Below are 16,965 nucleotides of genomic sequence, written 5' to 3'. Positions count from 1 at the left end.
TGAATCACTTTCAACAGCTAATTAATTCATCAGTCTACCAAGTTAATGCAAAGGGTGCTCTTTACCTTACCAATGTATGATCGCCATCTAGTGGTAAATATGTAATAACCGCAGGTTATTCAGTGATGAACCAGTTACTTATGTCATTCTTTAAAAGTGTCTTGATACACAGGTCCTGCTAAGGAACTTAAAAACTTAGGTACAACAAACAGAAGCAATTCTACTGTAAAAAGTAGATGGTAATGATCACTTGTGTATATGATATTATTTTGAAACAATACAGCCTTTGGGAGACACTTCTGTAAAAAGAATTTTCAAGGGCCTTCAGTTTGTATAAAGTCTGCATAGTATTTGTACAAAATATATAGTTAAAAGTTTTCCACATTCATTTTCTTTGAGTTATAAACATATTAGAAAATGTCAGTGTTACATTTTCACAAAAAGAAATTATTATTATTATTAAGGAAAAGAAAAATATGTGGCCAACATCCATCGAAAATAAACACCAACTGGAGAAATAACTAGGCTTCCATAGACATGCGAGAGCGTGGACAGAGAGACCCTTGCTTGTATTTCGGTTTTAGGTATTGTCTACATTTTGCCTGTTTGATTTTATGTTTCCCACTTTGACCTATTTCTTGTAAGTACCCATTCCTCTTCTCTTGACCCATTTAACTCCATGGCATCCAGTTAAATTTTAGTTTCCAGCTGTTCTCAGCTGTTCCCAAATCCATTTCCCCAGTCGAGTTCAACACATGGGACTTCAACAATATATGCAAGCACATGTGTGTTAGCAGGAATAGGTGCTAGACTTTATGCAACTATTTTAATGTAACTTTCACTATCTATGTATCAATCTAATTTATCATATGATGTCCTCATAGATGAATCACTTATGTATTTCATGCTTTTCAAGTACAAATCTTATTTGGTCATTTTATATTGCTCTTTTTAAACATACAACTAAATTCCATTTTATACACTCTAAAATTTTGCTTCCCTAATTGTGAAATGGGTCTTTAGCTATCATGTGGATATGTATTTGTTGGGTTTGGAATTATGTTTATGCTTTATTTTTAAAAGCAATATTAAAATTTCCTTTTTTATTTTCCCCGTCTTGGGAAATTTAATAAACCTAAAAACTAACTGTTTTTTCTCTCTCTATTTTCCTGTCTTTCTTTTTTTTTTTTTATTTTTTGTTTTGGTAAAGTTCTAAAAACTCAGTCCTAATTCCTGATGGGAATGCAAGGTACAACTTTAAAAACTCACTACTTCTTCCACTATTTTTAATCTAGTGTGGGTTTCTGTTACATCTTGATTGAATATTGGTATTGCTTATTTTCACAGAAATCTATAATTTTGTCAAGAATTCCAAGTGTACATATATTTTAGTATCTGTATATTTGGTATTAACTATTTCCAAATTGCTAAGGTTTATAATTCTACCACCTCGCTTTTATGTCTCCAGCAGTTTTCTAAGATATATGTTTATTTTATTGTAGTTCCTTCTTTTATTATTTTCTTCTCTTAAAAAAAATAACTTCTGGATTTATGTATATGTATATATATGTATATATATATATATATTTATTTATTTATTTATTTACTCTCTTTATTCTAATTTATCATTCTCAACTTTTGTTGATTTTTCTTTTGTTTTTTATTTTGTTAACCAGTTTTATTTTTTAATTTGAATTCATAATTTATATATTTTTTATTTCTTGTTTAATAATAAAGCATTTAAAACTATAAATTTTACTCTGAATACAGCTTTGGATACATTTGAAAAGTTTGATGAGTACTGTGGTTGTGATTGTTTACCAAACAGGTAATAACAGTTTATAGCTGTTCTTTGACCCAATATTCATTTACATACTTTTTAATAATTTGATATATATTATGTTCTTAGTTATTAATTTCTCATCACGTCCTTTTATTATTAAATCTTGGTCATATATTATGGTTTCTATAATTTCTACTCTGGACAATTCATTTATGCTATAGTTTGGGTGCAGAATTTATGTTTTTAAAAAAATTAAACCATGAATAATCTCAAAGAATCTTTATTTTCTCTTTGTGAAGTATAGAGTTCAATATATAATATTAAATATAATTACTATTTCCTTAATTCCTCTAATTCCAGTGTAATTTTGTTTCGTTATCTAATTAAAGACTGAGAGAAATACTTTCAAATTTTTTACTCTGATGATTATGGTTTTCTCACATGGTCTCATTTTTATAAGATCTTTTGTTTTATTTATTTCAACATCATATTATCTGAATCCTCAAGTGATAATTATCATCTATGTTTGTTTTTTACCTGTCTTCCTCCTTTTCCTGATATTAATATTGCTATGCCTGTTGTATTTGTTGTTTATATATTTGAGATGTCTGCTATGATAAGGGAAACAAGACAGCAAAGGCTGACTTGGGCCAATGTGTACCACAGTCATATCAAGTATGATCGTCTCCCAAACAAAACGTGGGTTACGCCATCATGGCAGAAGAGACAGTGGCTCTAATGCTGGCTACTGTCATAATCAGGAATAAACTGAACTACAAGTTACAGAAAACACTTAACTGGGAGCAACTACAATTAAAAATAAAGTGTACAAATTTAGTTTTCTTGTTTGACTAGCATAGGAGGTAAGCAAGTGTTGGTGCATACTGTGTCCACGTTCGGCCTCTTCCAAGGGAACAGAATCAACCTTATCCCACAGTTGGGCTCTGAAGTAGACTATGATTGCATTCATTAGCTAAAGATTCAACTGCAGATTAGAGCAACATATTTAAATCAAATTTGTTTTATGTTTGATTTTTTAATTATAGATGAAGTATTATAGTGAGATAGAAAAAATATTTTCTTCAACAATGAACTATTTCTTTTCCTGACCAAAACATATAAGCCAAAGTAAACATCAATATCACATATTTAAATTTCAGAAAATATAAATTTTAACAACTTTTAAGACATTAACATTATGTATGTATATGTATGTCTGTTTCAGTTGCTTATAACAAAATACCTGAAACTGGGTGATTTATAAAAACAGTGACATTTATTGCTTACAGTTGCAGAAGCCAGGAAATCCAAAATCCAGGGAACACATCTGGTGAAGGCTTTCTTTGATGGTGACTTCAGTGACTGCAGGGTATCACATTGAGAAATGGCGGAGCGAAGAGCAAGACAGACTCTCCTCTCACTTCTTTTAAAGCCTTCAGGACCATGCCCCTGACCACCATTTTTAATCCATTCACTATGGCATGGTTTTACAATCTAATCACCTCTTCAAGGCTCCACCTTTCAATTACCATAATAGGATTTCCCACCTTCAACAGTTACAGTGGGAATTTAAGCTTCAATGAGGTTGGTGGGGAGAGAAGGCATCCAATCTTTAGCATCTGAACCCCCCTCCAAACTCATGTTCTTTTCACATGAAAATACATTCATTTCATCCCCATAGCCCCAAAGTCTTAACTTGTTTCAACTCAAAAGGTCCAAAGTTCAAAGTCTCACATGTGAAATCCATATAAGTTATCTACTTCCAAGATGCAATGATGGAAAAAACATAGGTTATATATTCCCATTCCAAAAGGGAGAAATAGGCCAAAAAAAGGTGTAATAGGTCCCAAACAAGTCCAAAACCCAGTAGGGCAGGTGTTAAATCTCAAAGCTGGTGAATCAGGTACCTTGACTTCATGTTTGATGTCCTCTGTATGCTGGTGTGAGGGTTGGGCTCCCATGTCCTTGGGCAGCTCTGTTTTTATGGCTTTCCTGGTCCAAGGCCATACTTTAGCTCTCCCAGGCTGGGGTTGCACGCTGGTAACTCCACAATTCTGGAGTCTCCATGGCTGTCCCACTCCCACAGCTCCACTAGGCATGGAGCTGATTGGATTTCTCTGCTGCAACTGTGACCCCACATTTCCTCTCGACATTGCTCTAGCAAAGACACTATGTGGTAAATCTGCCCCTGTGACAGATCTCTTCCTGGGCCCCCAAGCTTTCCCATACATCCTTTGAAATCAGCATGGAGGATCCCAAGCCTTCACAGCTCTGGCATTCTGTGAGCCTGCAGACCTAACACGTGAATGCTGCCAGGTCTCCCAACTTGTGTTTTCCAAACCTTTGGGTCCAGCGACACCTGGAGCCAATTTAGCCACAGCGGGAGTAGCCAAAGCAGCTTCCTGAGGTGGCCCTGGGCAGTGAGCCCACGGAAGGCATCTCAGGCCTGTTCCCCAAGACCATTCTGTCTCCCCAGGCATTCAGGCCTGAAATGGAAGGGTTGGTCCCAGAGGCTTCTGCAATGCCTTCAGGGCTTTTTCCCCCTTCTCTTGATAATTCCTTTCTTTTGTACTAATCTACTTAGCACCATTGAATTTTTCTTCTGAAAATGCTCTCTGCTTCTCTACCACATGGCCAGGTTGCAAATTTTCCAAATCTTTACACTTTGCTTCCCTTTTAAACTCTGGCTTTATATCACACCTTTGCTGCCATAACTCAGCATAGGCTGTTACAAGTAGCCACACAGCTTCCTTAATGCTTTGCTGCTTAGAAATTTCTTCTGCCAAATACTCTGCCTCACAACTCTTAAGTTCCAACTCCCAAAAATCCTAGGACATGGATATAATGCAGCCAAGTTCCTTGCCAGTTCATAGCAATGTTGATTTTTGCCCCAGTATCCAATAAATTACTTCTTATTTCTATCTGAGACCTCCTTAGAAAGGTCTTTACAGTCCGTATTTCCATAAGCGTCTGGTCACCACCATTTAACAAATTCCTAAAACTTTCCAAACTTTCTCTGGTTTTACTGTCTTCTAAATTTTCATGAGCATCAAGGATTTTCTCTAGCCTGTTCCTCCAAATTCTTCTCCTCAACACCCAGTTCCAAAGCCATTTCCACATTTTCAAGTATTTATTGTAAGCAATAGAAATAGACTAAATACATTCTTTATGGGCATATGGTCTTCAGTGTTGATTGGTGTGTATCAAGCATTATAAAATGTTTGAGTTCTGAAATATAGACTCTTTTAGAATTTATCTCTACCCCAAATAAACCAAAATGAGCTTTTTTTGTGGTTTCTAATAATAATTTATTATTTTGCATTAATTCTAAAAAAAAGAACATTTGCTATTCAACATCTCTCACTTAAAAACATTTATAGTTAAGGATATTTTCTCCCATTATTTCTGTCTCATGCATTGAAAAAAAAGTGAACAGTATTGCAGCATATTACTATTCTGCCATAAGAAAGTACTGAATATAAATTAGTATTATGAGTGAATAATGATGTATCTCACCTCATTTTAATTTCAGTAATTGAGTGGGAAAATAGGAAGATCTATTAAAAGGACAGTGGCTGGTCAAGCACTAATGAGAAAATCTGAGTCGCTGGTTGTCATGGTAATAGGGCATTATGAAAATCTGATTAGTATGCCCAGTAGCTACATAAGTGATAGGCTACACCTCTAATTGTGTTGTCTCTGCTTGTAAGATGGGCTTTACGTTCCCAAGAGGTGAGTGGGTGGCACAGTTCTTTTTAGCTATATACCAAATATGGAATGTATTACATGTTCATAAATTAAGTTCAAGCATCTAGTACTAAAGATAAATTACACTTTGGGAAGATTTCCAGAAGTTAAAACTAAAGAAAAATTTAGTTCACTCTTATCATTAACATATGACTTTCAAAAAGGTTTATTTTTTCAATCCAATTTCATCGACATTCATGCCAAAGATAAAACAAAGATAGTTAAAGAAAAAAAAGGAGTTTAATGAAAACATAAAAATAAATCAGTAAGGAGTCCTCCTAAGAACAAAATCTCCAAATGGAATGTTTTAGAAATGGCACCATGAACTATGGGTCTCCAAAAATGATTAGGCTCAGAGAGTGTTAGAAAAAGCCAGAACCAAGAGTGTTCTACATGTAAAGGATAATGTTGATCAACAGAACAGTCAGGATTGGCCATAGGAGGTAATCACACGAAAATGTGGCCAGAGCTTTCTATCCATCAGAAGCGGTGCATCTGTGTGTTTAACAATGTCCTTACTTCTGTGCCCTTGGTCTTTTGGGTAAAAATTTGAGTGAATTCTGAAAATTATAGGGCTCAGTATTTTCAGTACTGCTTTGTTCTCGTTAATATCTTGACTATCACTGAATTTTTAAAGAAATCGATCACAGTCTTCTGATCCTTTTTAATAGATAACATAATTTTAAAAGGAAAACCTGCAAGATTAACAGATGCAAAGTAAACACTGGCATGCATTATTGACTACAACTCCATGTGCTTTGTGAGGGTTTCTGAGCATAAGAAGCATTAATAATGCTTGTCCTGAGAAGCTTATTACTCTTGCTAAATGCATTAGCATGTGAACTAAGTTTTACATATATCAAATATCAAAAGCAATCAATCTAAAGTCAATATAATGAAAGTTAAAGGAGCTCTTATTTAGATGTTTTGAAATTCAATGGAGGGTGCACGATTGTAGAGAGAAAAATATCATCAAAGCCGGCAGTGAGGAAACAGAAGAGACAAATGCATTCCCTGGAGGGATTACACAGTCGTGCACACTGACCTGGGATGGAAGCAGCAGTCAGAAAGCCAGTCTGTGTGGCCAAATCCCGTGAGAAGCACATTGCCTTTTGGGAGGCTCACCACCTTCCAGAGGCGGTCTTCACCACAGGAGATTAGGATGTCTTTGTGGGGGTGCACGGCGACACTGCACAGGGAAAGAGAAGAAGAGTTATGGAGGGATAACAGCAAATGTTCGCAGAATGTGAATATACGATTGGCAGTGATTATCCCATGTCTGCAAGGTAGGATGGTTCACAGTGCTGGCCCAGAAGTCGGAGCAAGCAGGGTCTACATCCCAGCTACAGTTCTAAGGATAGTAGCTTTCTGATCTCCATCAGTCTGATCAATGTCACTTGATCTCAGATTCCTCACTTGCAAACTGAAGTGGTTTGATTTAGGTGACTGTGCATGTATAATTCTGATTTGAAAATGTCTGGTTTTTTGGGGGGGGGAAGAAAACTTATGCCAATGATATTTTTGTGTTAGGATATTTGAACCAGTGGTCCTACTTGTTATAAAAAATCAAAATTCTTTTCAGGCTATAGTATGTCTTAAATCAGGCATTATCCAGGAAAAGATAATGAATCATAACCACATTATCATAGTTCTATAATAAATACTATAAATGAAACATTCACTCCGTGGCCCACTATCTACACAAAGTGAAGAAACTAAAATTCTGTGCTAATGTGCCACTTAAATTGGCTTCAGTCAATGTACACAGTACACAAATTAGGGTAATGAATTCAAGGTGCACAAGGCAATTCCCAGTCTATAAAGGCAGAGGGAAACGAGAAAGAAGTATGTAAAATTGATGATTAACACAGTAAACAATATTATTTGAACCAGATTCTGATCATTGTGGGTATTTAAATATTGGACCTAAACTCTTCTAAAGTCAAGAGTGTACAAGGTTAATGCCTGATATTTTATCTATGGTAATGCTTTAATCTTATTTATATAGAGTCTCATCTATGCATTACAATGTAATGGAAATGAATGTGTCCAGTGTTAAGCACCTATTAAAATACCAGCCTAAATACTACCAAGAAATTGTTCAATTTCAATTTGGCCATTTTAACTCAAAGATATAATACATTTACTTGCCTATATAGTAAAATGAAACAAATAGTGATTCAAAAAATAGCAATCATACATTCATTTCTCCCGTAGTCCATTCTATGAATAGCCTTGTTCCTTTCTTCTGCAATACGGACTTTAAGAAATCAACTTCCCAAAGAAATCATGACTCCAGTGCATACCTACATGGTTAAATCCAGGGCTTACATGAGAGAAAAACTTTTCTCATCTATCCCTTCCATTAATATCATTAAACCTCAAAATTATGAACTGAACAATCATTTTCATTTACACCTATACAGTTTTGGAAATCTGCTGGGGTCAGTATTGGCAGCATTCAATTCACAGCCATGCAATGACTATGGGCTTTCTTTCTAATGAAATATTGTTTACTTTTCTCTAGCATTTTGCTGCTCAAAATAAACACAGTGGAAGGGAAATTATTCAGTTTGCAATTCATCATAATGTTGGTTTGTGATGTTCAGAAGGCCAGTTCAAGAAAGGAATTTATTACAGCTCAAACTGGGTAGAAGATACATTTATAGAACTTAATTAGAAAAAAAAATACGATGAGGGGTAAAAAGAATGATAGGTTGGAATGAATTCTATATTCGAATACACACAAGAAGGCAAACCAAATCCTTGAATCTACCAAGTGTGATGCATGTTGGCTCAGAGCTTTCCTGCTGGACACATGCACACTTGACTAGATGATAAATTACCCTCTTTAAGTGAAGATAACTAAAATCATGGATGTCTTTACAGACTGAAAGACAAGCTTCCAAAATGACTTTTGTGAGGGGAGCTATTTGTAGATGTTATGGAAAAAAATATATAAACACAAACTCATTGGTGCCTAACCAGTTTTGGAAGCAGTTTTCCCTGACTCTCCTCATCCCTTCCACTTTGGGGTCTTCTCTGTACCTCCTGCAACTTCTACTTCCATTCCACATGGAGCAATTCTCCTAATTACACTCTCTGGTTTCTTTGCCCTTATATTCTTTTCAAATACAGTAGATGGAGATGACTTTTTTTCTGATAATTCTTCACACATTTCAGTCAAGCACTAACATTCTATTCTTCAAAGAGTATAACATTTTACTTTAACCCATGAAATGATCTTTAAATGAATAGAAATATTTTCAGCATATATAGGAGGGAATTTAATACTTCAAAACAATCAACAAATACCTGCTTTTGAATTATTCATTGAATAAACACATAAGTAAATACTGGGTCATAGATGTAAAGACTTCCAATCAAGATTTGCAAATCCCAGTTCAGATCTCTTCTGTGGGACATGATCAAGGCGGGGAACACAAGTTAAGGGCCAGGGACTGAAATATTACCTCACAAACAGAAGTCCAGTATTATTACTAACTTCATAATGAGGCACTGGTGTCTGGAATCATCATCATCAACAACTAATGGTAACAATATCCAACACTGTTTGACAACTTTATGTGTCTCACGCCTCACACTAAATTCTTAATTCTCACAAGTGAAATGGAAGATCATGAGAGCAGGGGTTTATATCTGTTTTGTTTGCTGTATGCTCAACTCCAACAGTGGCTGGCACATAGTAGCTATTCAATAAATGCTTGTCAAATATATGACTGAATGATTGATGTTTGGTGCTATTACTGTTGTCATTTTATGTCTAAATAAACAGGGGTTGAGATGTTATGTAAATTGCTCAAGCTCACATTTGGTAATGGAAGAAGGCTGACGTTGAATTCAGAACCATCTGGCTTTGAGGCTCATGATTTTAGTTACTACTTATTATAAAACTTTATATTTTATTATGTGCATGTGTATTATAAATATCAATAATTCTTATTATAGATGTTGGATATAATTATTATCTTTTCTAGTAAATGTTTAAGTCATTTACTCATTAGTAAACTTTGAGTTAAAAAACCCATCTAGGAATTGTCAGTGTATATTTCAGAGCTGAGTACCACCAGGCACACAATAGTTTTAATGGGGCTAGAAAACCCTACCCTTTACACTGAAGATACTCTGATGCTATAGGAGAAACCAGGTGAGTGGCACCCTCCTACTATCTGTCCATACAGGCTTTCGTGCAGATATAGTACATGCTGCACTTAATAAGATCTTTAATTTGTTCTCTTGCACAAATATTATGAGCCTTGTATGGTACATCCAGTTGTCAGAGGGCATTGACTTTTTATTTACCTATTTTCATAGAGGACTCTGTAAAGAATAAATGTAGAAGAATATTTAATATGCACTGATTCCATAGGCTTTTAATTCACTGAAAATTTCCCTGGTATACTCAGGCCTCAAACTTACCATTTTGCTTATCTCTGAATCAGTCTTTTGAAAAAGTTGAAGAATAGGAGTAATAACTAACACTTTGTAGGAGTCAATTTCTGATCCCAGAATTGTGTACATTAACTAATTTAATGGTTATAATACTCTGATGAGTTAGGTTTATTACTGTCCCATTTTTGCAGATAGGGAAATTGGGGAACATAGAGGTTTAGTGAACTGCTCAAGGTCATGAAGCCAGGAAGTAGCAGAGCCAGGACACATGAACTTGAATAGACTGTCTCAAGTCCATGTCTCTCAGTAGAGTGAGCTCAGAACCTCAATTGCCTTTTCCCCTTTTAGATGACAACAAGAGCAGAGAATGTTGTCTTATTTCTGTCTAGGGAATTTATTGAGATGAAAATAACTGACCTTTTTTTGTTTTTTCTTTTGTCATCTTCTAAAGATATGTAAAGGGTCATAACTATGGTCATTTGTTTAATTAGGTTCAGACTCTTGGAGAGATGAATCAAACAAAGATGACTGAGAAATAAGTGCTTATGGTTTAAAGCAGAGGTCAGCAAACTCTTTCTGTAAAGGGCCAGATAGTAAATATTTTAGGCTATGGGCCATATGGTCTCTGTTGAAACTATTCAACTCTGCCATTGTAGCACCAAGGAAGCCCTAGAAAAAACATAAATGAGTGAGTAAGGCTGTGTTTCAATAAAACCAGGTGGTGGGCCACATTTGGCCTGTGGGCCATAGTTTGCTGTTCCTTATTTCAAGCATTTGCATGACATGGGGTAGACTAGAGTTTAAGAGTGTGTGCCCTATAGAAAGGTGTGAGCTTGAACTTGCACCAGTGTTTACTAGCTAGGCATCCCTGGATAAGACTCTTCACCAGCGTTTGCCTCAGGTTCCTCACATGAAAAATAGGAATACCACAGTATTGATCCCATAAGCTTGTTGTGAGAATTAAATAAATTCATAGATGTAAGGACTTAGAATGATGCTAGACACATAACGAAAACTCAGTGGACATTATCATAGCACAGATAGACAGGGTTCCTGGGGCCAGCCTACCTGGATTTGAAAAGTGACCTACACCTTACTTACTAGTCGACTATGGTGTACAACTTCTCAGGCTCGATTTTCTCATTTTTGAAAAGAGAGTGAAAATAAGACTGATTCATAGGGGTGTTGTGAGGATAAAATAAGTTGATACAAAAAAGTGGTTAGAACAATGACCTGAATATGATCTGTTCTCCTCAAATGTTAGCTAGTATCTCAATAATAATATTTAAGACTGTTGCACTTCATTGTAAACTGGCCCTTCAGATAGTTAACTTCTATTATCCATACATGCCTCTTTTAACAATCATGGATAATAAATTTACTACTTAAAATAGATATTTAGATAAATGACACTTCCTTGTGGTTTTTATAGACACTGGACATTGCTGTGTTTTATCTGATGTGAAGTCCTCTGACAAAAATGCAACCCCATAAGTAATACTGCATGAACATAAGGAGGTTCCGTGGCTGTTTTTTCATGCTATGGTTTTCAGGATGGCACTGAGGGAACAGTGGAGAGCGTGCACACACTTACTCCTAACCCTGTCTTCACGCACGCAACTGGCACAAAGTAGCTGCTGGTCACGGGGGAAAGGCCCTGCTCGGCCCTAGCAGGCGAGATGAAGACGATGCAATTCCTCTCCTCAGCTTCTGTTCACAAACAGGTGTCCCTCTCGCAACCATAAAATGACTTTCATTCTTAAAGATGTCTGTGCAAAGTTCTAGTTAATAAGAATAGTACGCTCTTACTTAATTTCTTCCTGGCACCTGCCCTAAATGCCACAAAGTCATTTGACTTTCAACTTTGAATATAAGCTTTCTGCTTCCCTTTAACTTACTATTAATTATAATTACAAGATTCGAAGACAAAGGCCCTGTCACCTCATTCCCAAGTTAATAAGCTTGTGACGAGGGTGAAAATAGTACATGAAAACATCTTAGAGATTCAAGAAAAGAAAAGGTGGGTGAATGCTAGTCCTGCTTCTTAATCAAGTCATGCCCTGATGAAGTATCTATAAAATGTTTTGTTAAACAACTTACCAGGCATGTTTCATAAAATATTATGTTCTAGCAAAGACATTTTCCTCTTTTACAATAGGGCACATTTCTTATAATAGAGCACATGATATATACTTCAAAAGCTCTCCTCTCTAATTGAAATTGTTCTTTCCAGTAGTGGCATTACACAAGCATACTTCAGAGAGAATACGTGTAGGTGTATGGTGAACACTACTAATTAACAGGAGAGTTGGTGACATAAGCACCGTTAGAATTTTCAAAATAGAAGAATATTAATCCAAGAAAGATTGTCATGAGAAAGACTAATTAGATACCCTTGTCTTCACATTAGGTTATTCAGCATTGTAAATGTTTTCTTCACTTCAGTTTACAGGCTCTGATTATTGCCAAAACAGAAGATGCTCAGGGGGTTGGAAATAAATCAATATCAAAATGTGTGCCCCATGAATATTAGGTGACCGCTTATCTGCTTGTCCTTAAAGACAATGCACATGCACATATTACATATGCTTTTATCCGGCTTGCCAAACAAATATGTATAAAAGAGTCATCTGACTGTTGCTCAGCTAATATCTCTATCTTATATTAGGATGTGCATCAGGATTTATAAAGCACTCCAATAGGCACCTTTTCCCCCCATTATTTTAACAAATATGTATTGAGAGCCTACGATGGAGTATGCAGACCAGAAAGGAGCATTGCTCTCAAAGAGCCTACATATGAGTGGGGACAACAAACAACAACAAAGTCACTGAACAAAATAACTCTGCTATAAAGGAAACAGTAGTGATATGATGATGGTTTGGGGGAGAATGTTATTTTCAATGAGATGGTCAGGGGAGTCCTCACTGAAGACATGACACTGAGACCAGAGTTACAAGGAAGAAGCATCCTTAGGACGATCAAGGAGCAAATGGTTTCAGGAGCAGGCAAGTGTAAGTGCAAAAGTGCTAAGGCTGAAAGGAGCTGGTGCTTTCAAGGGACAGAAAGAAGGCCGGGGGGACTCAAGAGAGCGAGCAACAAGCACTGTGTGGAGGATGGATGAGGGTCAAGAAGGGGCAAGGGGGCTAGATCATGCAGGGCCTCGCAGGCCGAGGAAAGAAAAGTGACAGTTATCCTAAGCCCATTTCATGGCTTTAAGTAGGAGAATGATAATGATTGATATTCTTCAAAAAGATCTCTCTAGTTGCTGTGTGCAAAATAGAATGTTGGGAACAAGGGAAGAAACCAGGACATTAGCCTACAGTGTACAGTCGAAACCCAAGATAATGACTGTAGATTTATTTAACCTACAGCTCCTCATTATTATGACAAATGTCACTTTAGTATATTTATATTTTTACCATTATCTTCAGGGAAAGTCAATTCATAGTTGTCCTTACCATTAAAGAATATTAAACAATTAAGTGTGCTTAAAAAGTGCCAAGGTAAAAATGCAATAAAAATCATAAAACAAATGTGTGCACAAAACACAATAATTAGAAATCTGTCAAAATAAGATATTGGGTTTCATTCATCTTCAGAAGACAGCTAATAAAACGTGAAACAATGAAGTTATAATACTTCCTTGGCACTTTAAGTTTTAAAAATGGTAGTTTTATAGCTTTATTCAAAGCAGAGTAAGATTTATATTGCCAGGATTTGAAAAGTAGCACTTTCCTTTTATATTTACTAAATAGTTGGGGAATTTTAACAGCTGTGGACTTATGAATAATGCTCTCCAGGGTCGTCATAAAAGCTACTGCTTCCTTTTTCTTCTTCTAGTCCAATGCTCTTTTAACCTCATATGTATAGTAAATTGGGGGGCAGGGAGGGGGCTACCAAATAGCCCTCCCCCTGCCTTGCTACACAGCTGGCAGTGCTAATCCCAGTGATCAGCAAGCTAAGAGGCAGCCTGAGACTAAACACCTGACCTGGCGCATGTGCAGGGAAAGATCTTAAGCAGAGACTTAGACCTAATAGGTACTCAACACATGTTGTAATTGGAACTCACCCATGTGACATAACATTACAACTTTCATCCATAGTATTAGTTTACAGACTGAACCCAAATCCTGTTAACACAATATAAATTGTTTGGTCTTTCTCATCCCATGTAAAAAAGCAGATCCACACAACTTTCCAAAAACCTGTGTTTTAGTTTAGTTAAATTCCAAATATTATCGGTTCTCTTGGAGAAGTCTTCAGGTAGGATAAAGTCAAATTTCAGCTAATCTTAAATTAACTATTTATTAAAGAGGAGTAATACTATTTTTTTTTTTTGCCTTTTCTATGTACTAATATAAAGGCTCCTTTGAAATTTGCAGATTTGTATAAGAAAAAAATTCTCCATATACAAATACAAATGTAAAGATTTGTATTTCAGGGCCGACCCCGTGGCTCACTCAGGAAAGTGCGGCGCTGGGAGCGCAGCAGCGCTTCCGCCGCAGGTTCAGATCCTATATAGGGATGGACGGTTCGCTCACTGGCTGAGCGCGGTCACAAAAAAAGGACAAAAAAGAAAAAAAAGATTTACATTTCAGAACACTCAACTCAAAAGTCATTTAAATAAGAAGTCAACATATAGGCAAATGTACAGCCTAATAATCTTTCCTAAGGCATTATCACCTAAACCTCACCCACACACAGTTTTCCCCTAACTCTACTGCACAGCTGGATATCTTTGTTTCATAGAGTGTTAGGGTTATGGAGACTTCCACTTTGGTGAGTACAAAAGCCAGGCCATTTCCCAATTATCCTTCAAATGAAAACTTTTTAGACCGGTGACTGGTGGCCTTAAACAAAATAAACTTTATTATGTTTTTGTTTCATCACATACAAAATGAAATATTAATCTTGTCTCCACTTCTTTCTTGTAGGAATCAAATATAACAAAACTTAAGAAAGGCACTCTTAATTTTGTTGGGACACAGAACACAATACCCTAAAGTATGGCACCTTGGAATGCTGAGTAGTTTGAACTGAAGGACACTGGAAGGCTTCGGAAGCAGGATCTCTTTGACCTCTCCCCCTCGTCCTGACTCTTCTTCCTCTTTCTTCCCAGAATTGAGTCACAGAAGCTAAAATTCCTCTTCCCCAAAGCAGATCATAAAAACTAGGACCCTTCTTGCCCAAAGCAAGCCATAAAACCTAAAACAGTCACTCTCTCCCTTCTTCCTTCTCCTTTGAAGACCCCTCATTCCGAAGAGGTCCTGCCCCAGACCCAGGAGGAAGGAAGGCTGCACAAGGAGGTCAAGAAGAATCTGAACAGACGGGCATTGCTGGGTTTCCTGACTTGGTCTTTTACCATCAGATCATACTCTTTTATCTAATCACACGTCCACATGGCTGTCCATTCTTCATCAAACCTAAGCATAAAAATGGAGTTTCCCCTGGGTCTTTGAACCTTCATTTCTGAAGGCTCCTGTGTCACACAAAACTTTAAGTACATTTGTCATGCTTTTCTCTTGTTAGCCTATTTTTTCTTACAGGAGTGTCTTCTGTGACCCTTATGATGGGTGAAGAAAAGTATCACACATTTTCACCTCTACAATCTGTATAATATCATTTCCACTTTTTCCAGAAGTTGTTGAACTTTCTAATATGTAAAAGAAACACCATTTCAAAATGCACAGAGTCAACTAAAGAAATGTATAAACTCCAAAGACAAAGGAAGTCAGTCCCCACTATTTTGGTAAATGGAATGAATAAGATCAATGAAACAGGTTAATTACTTTCAGATTTATGAAAATATCTCCTGGAATATCCCTGCCACCTTAGCAGCCGAACATTTTATGCTACATAGTTTTATACACACTGTGCTTTGTGTTATGAAATCTCTGAAGTTCTTTATGGCTAAACAAGTTTGAGAAGTTATGTTACATATTTATGTTCTTAAGGAACCCATTTCAATAATAAAGTTCATTTGGCTATTCATATTTCAGCAATTTTTTAGAATTTTGTGTTGTTAAGAATATAAAATTTTTCATTTCACATCTTCTTAGTATATTAGAGATACAGAGTAGTTTTTTTTAAGCCAAAGTCAAACTTCCTCATGGTAAGGACTTTATCATAAAAAATATCTCTTCCAAGTGGATATTTAGCAATATAAACTACAATAATCTAGAAATAATTGGAAGAATTACTACTTAACACATGAAATTGAGGTAAACTTACATGTTCAAAGTATGGGATTCTATTCTGAACATGGCCCCAATTTATTGGATATCACCAAGCTAATGTGACAGTTGTAATGATGTTTAAATATTGACAACATTTTTGTTATTTATTTGATAAATAAATTAGAAAGCCAAATTTAATTATTTACAGTTGTATTACTATTGAAGTATACTTGGTAAAATTCAGCACTTTTTTTGCAAAATAGGGTTTGGCATTAAGAGACATATATTGGAGTTAACCTAAGTTACATATGTCAACCTGAGTTTCAATTTCTACACTAAAATAATGTCCTAAGACTGTGAACAAGTTTCTATCATCTTACCTCATTTGTGTCATAGGCCATGTGTAAGGACTGAGGGGGACAAGAAGAAGGGGTACTTATCTCTGAGTCTGACACTCACCGCACGTGACTGGTAATGCTGGCAAAGGGGAGAGCTGCAATGGGTGGGTGAGAAACTGCATCAGTTTCCAGTGGGTGGAAGAGAGGAAACGGGGGTGGGGTGAAGGAAAAAGGCATAAGAACTGAGATTATGAAAACACCTCAATAAAACCGTTTTTTTTAAACCCACAAACACAAATAAGTTGAATTCAGGGGTGGCAACCAGCTGGATACAGCCAGAGCTGATGAATACAGTGAAAAGTTAAAGTTTCAGAATTAGGTGGCCAATTGCACACAATGAGAACTGATGAACACATAAGACTGTGGGACATGAATCGAAAAAAAGGTGCTAGGAAGCCAGAAATGGGTCCAAACGATGACAAATTAAAAAAAGCAAGGAACAGAC

At 36.2% G+C, this 16,965-nt stretch overlaps 1 protein-coding gene across 1 annotated transcript in view; it reads right to left on the bottom strand.

Annotated features, from left to right (window-relative positions):
- Window positions 1-16,965, bottom strand: part of SPAG16 (sperm associated antigen 16) — a 909,927-nt gene that overhangs the window by 478,939 nt on the left and 414,023 nt on the right. Inside the window, exon 11 of the mRNA XM_063105549.1 lies at window positions 6,576-6,719. Within this exon, the coding sequence (XP_062961619.1) occupies window positions 6,576-6,719 (144 nt within the window). The remainder of the gene's footprint in view (window positions 1-6,575; window positions 6,720-16,965) is intronic.

Source organism: Cynocephalus volans, chromosome 1 (genome assembly GCF_027409185.1).
Source record: "Cynocephalus volans isolate mCynVol1 chromosome 1, mCynVol1.pri, whole genome shotgun sequence".
Classification (NCBI taxonomy): Eukaryota; Metazoa; Chordata; class Mammalia; order Dermoptera; family Cynocephalidae; genus Cynocephalus; species Cynocephalus volans.
Note: the sequence above shows the minus strand (reverse complement) of the source record. Positions and strands in the feature narration are given on the sequence as shown.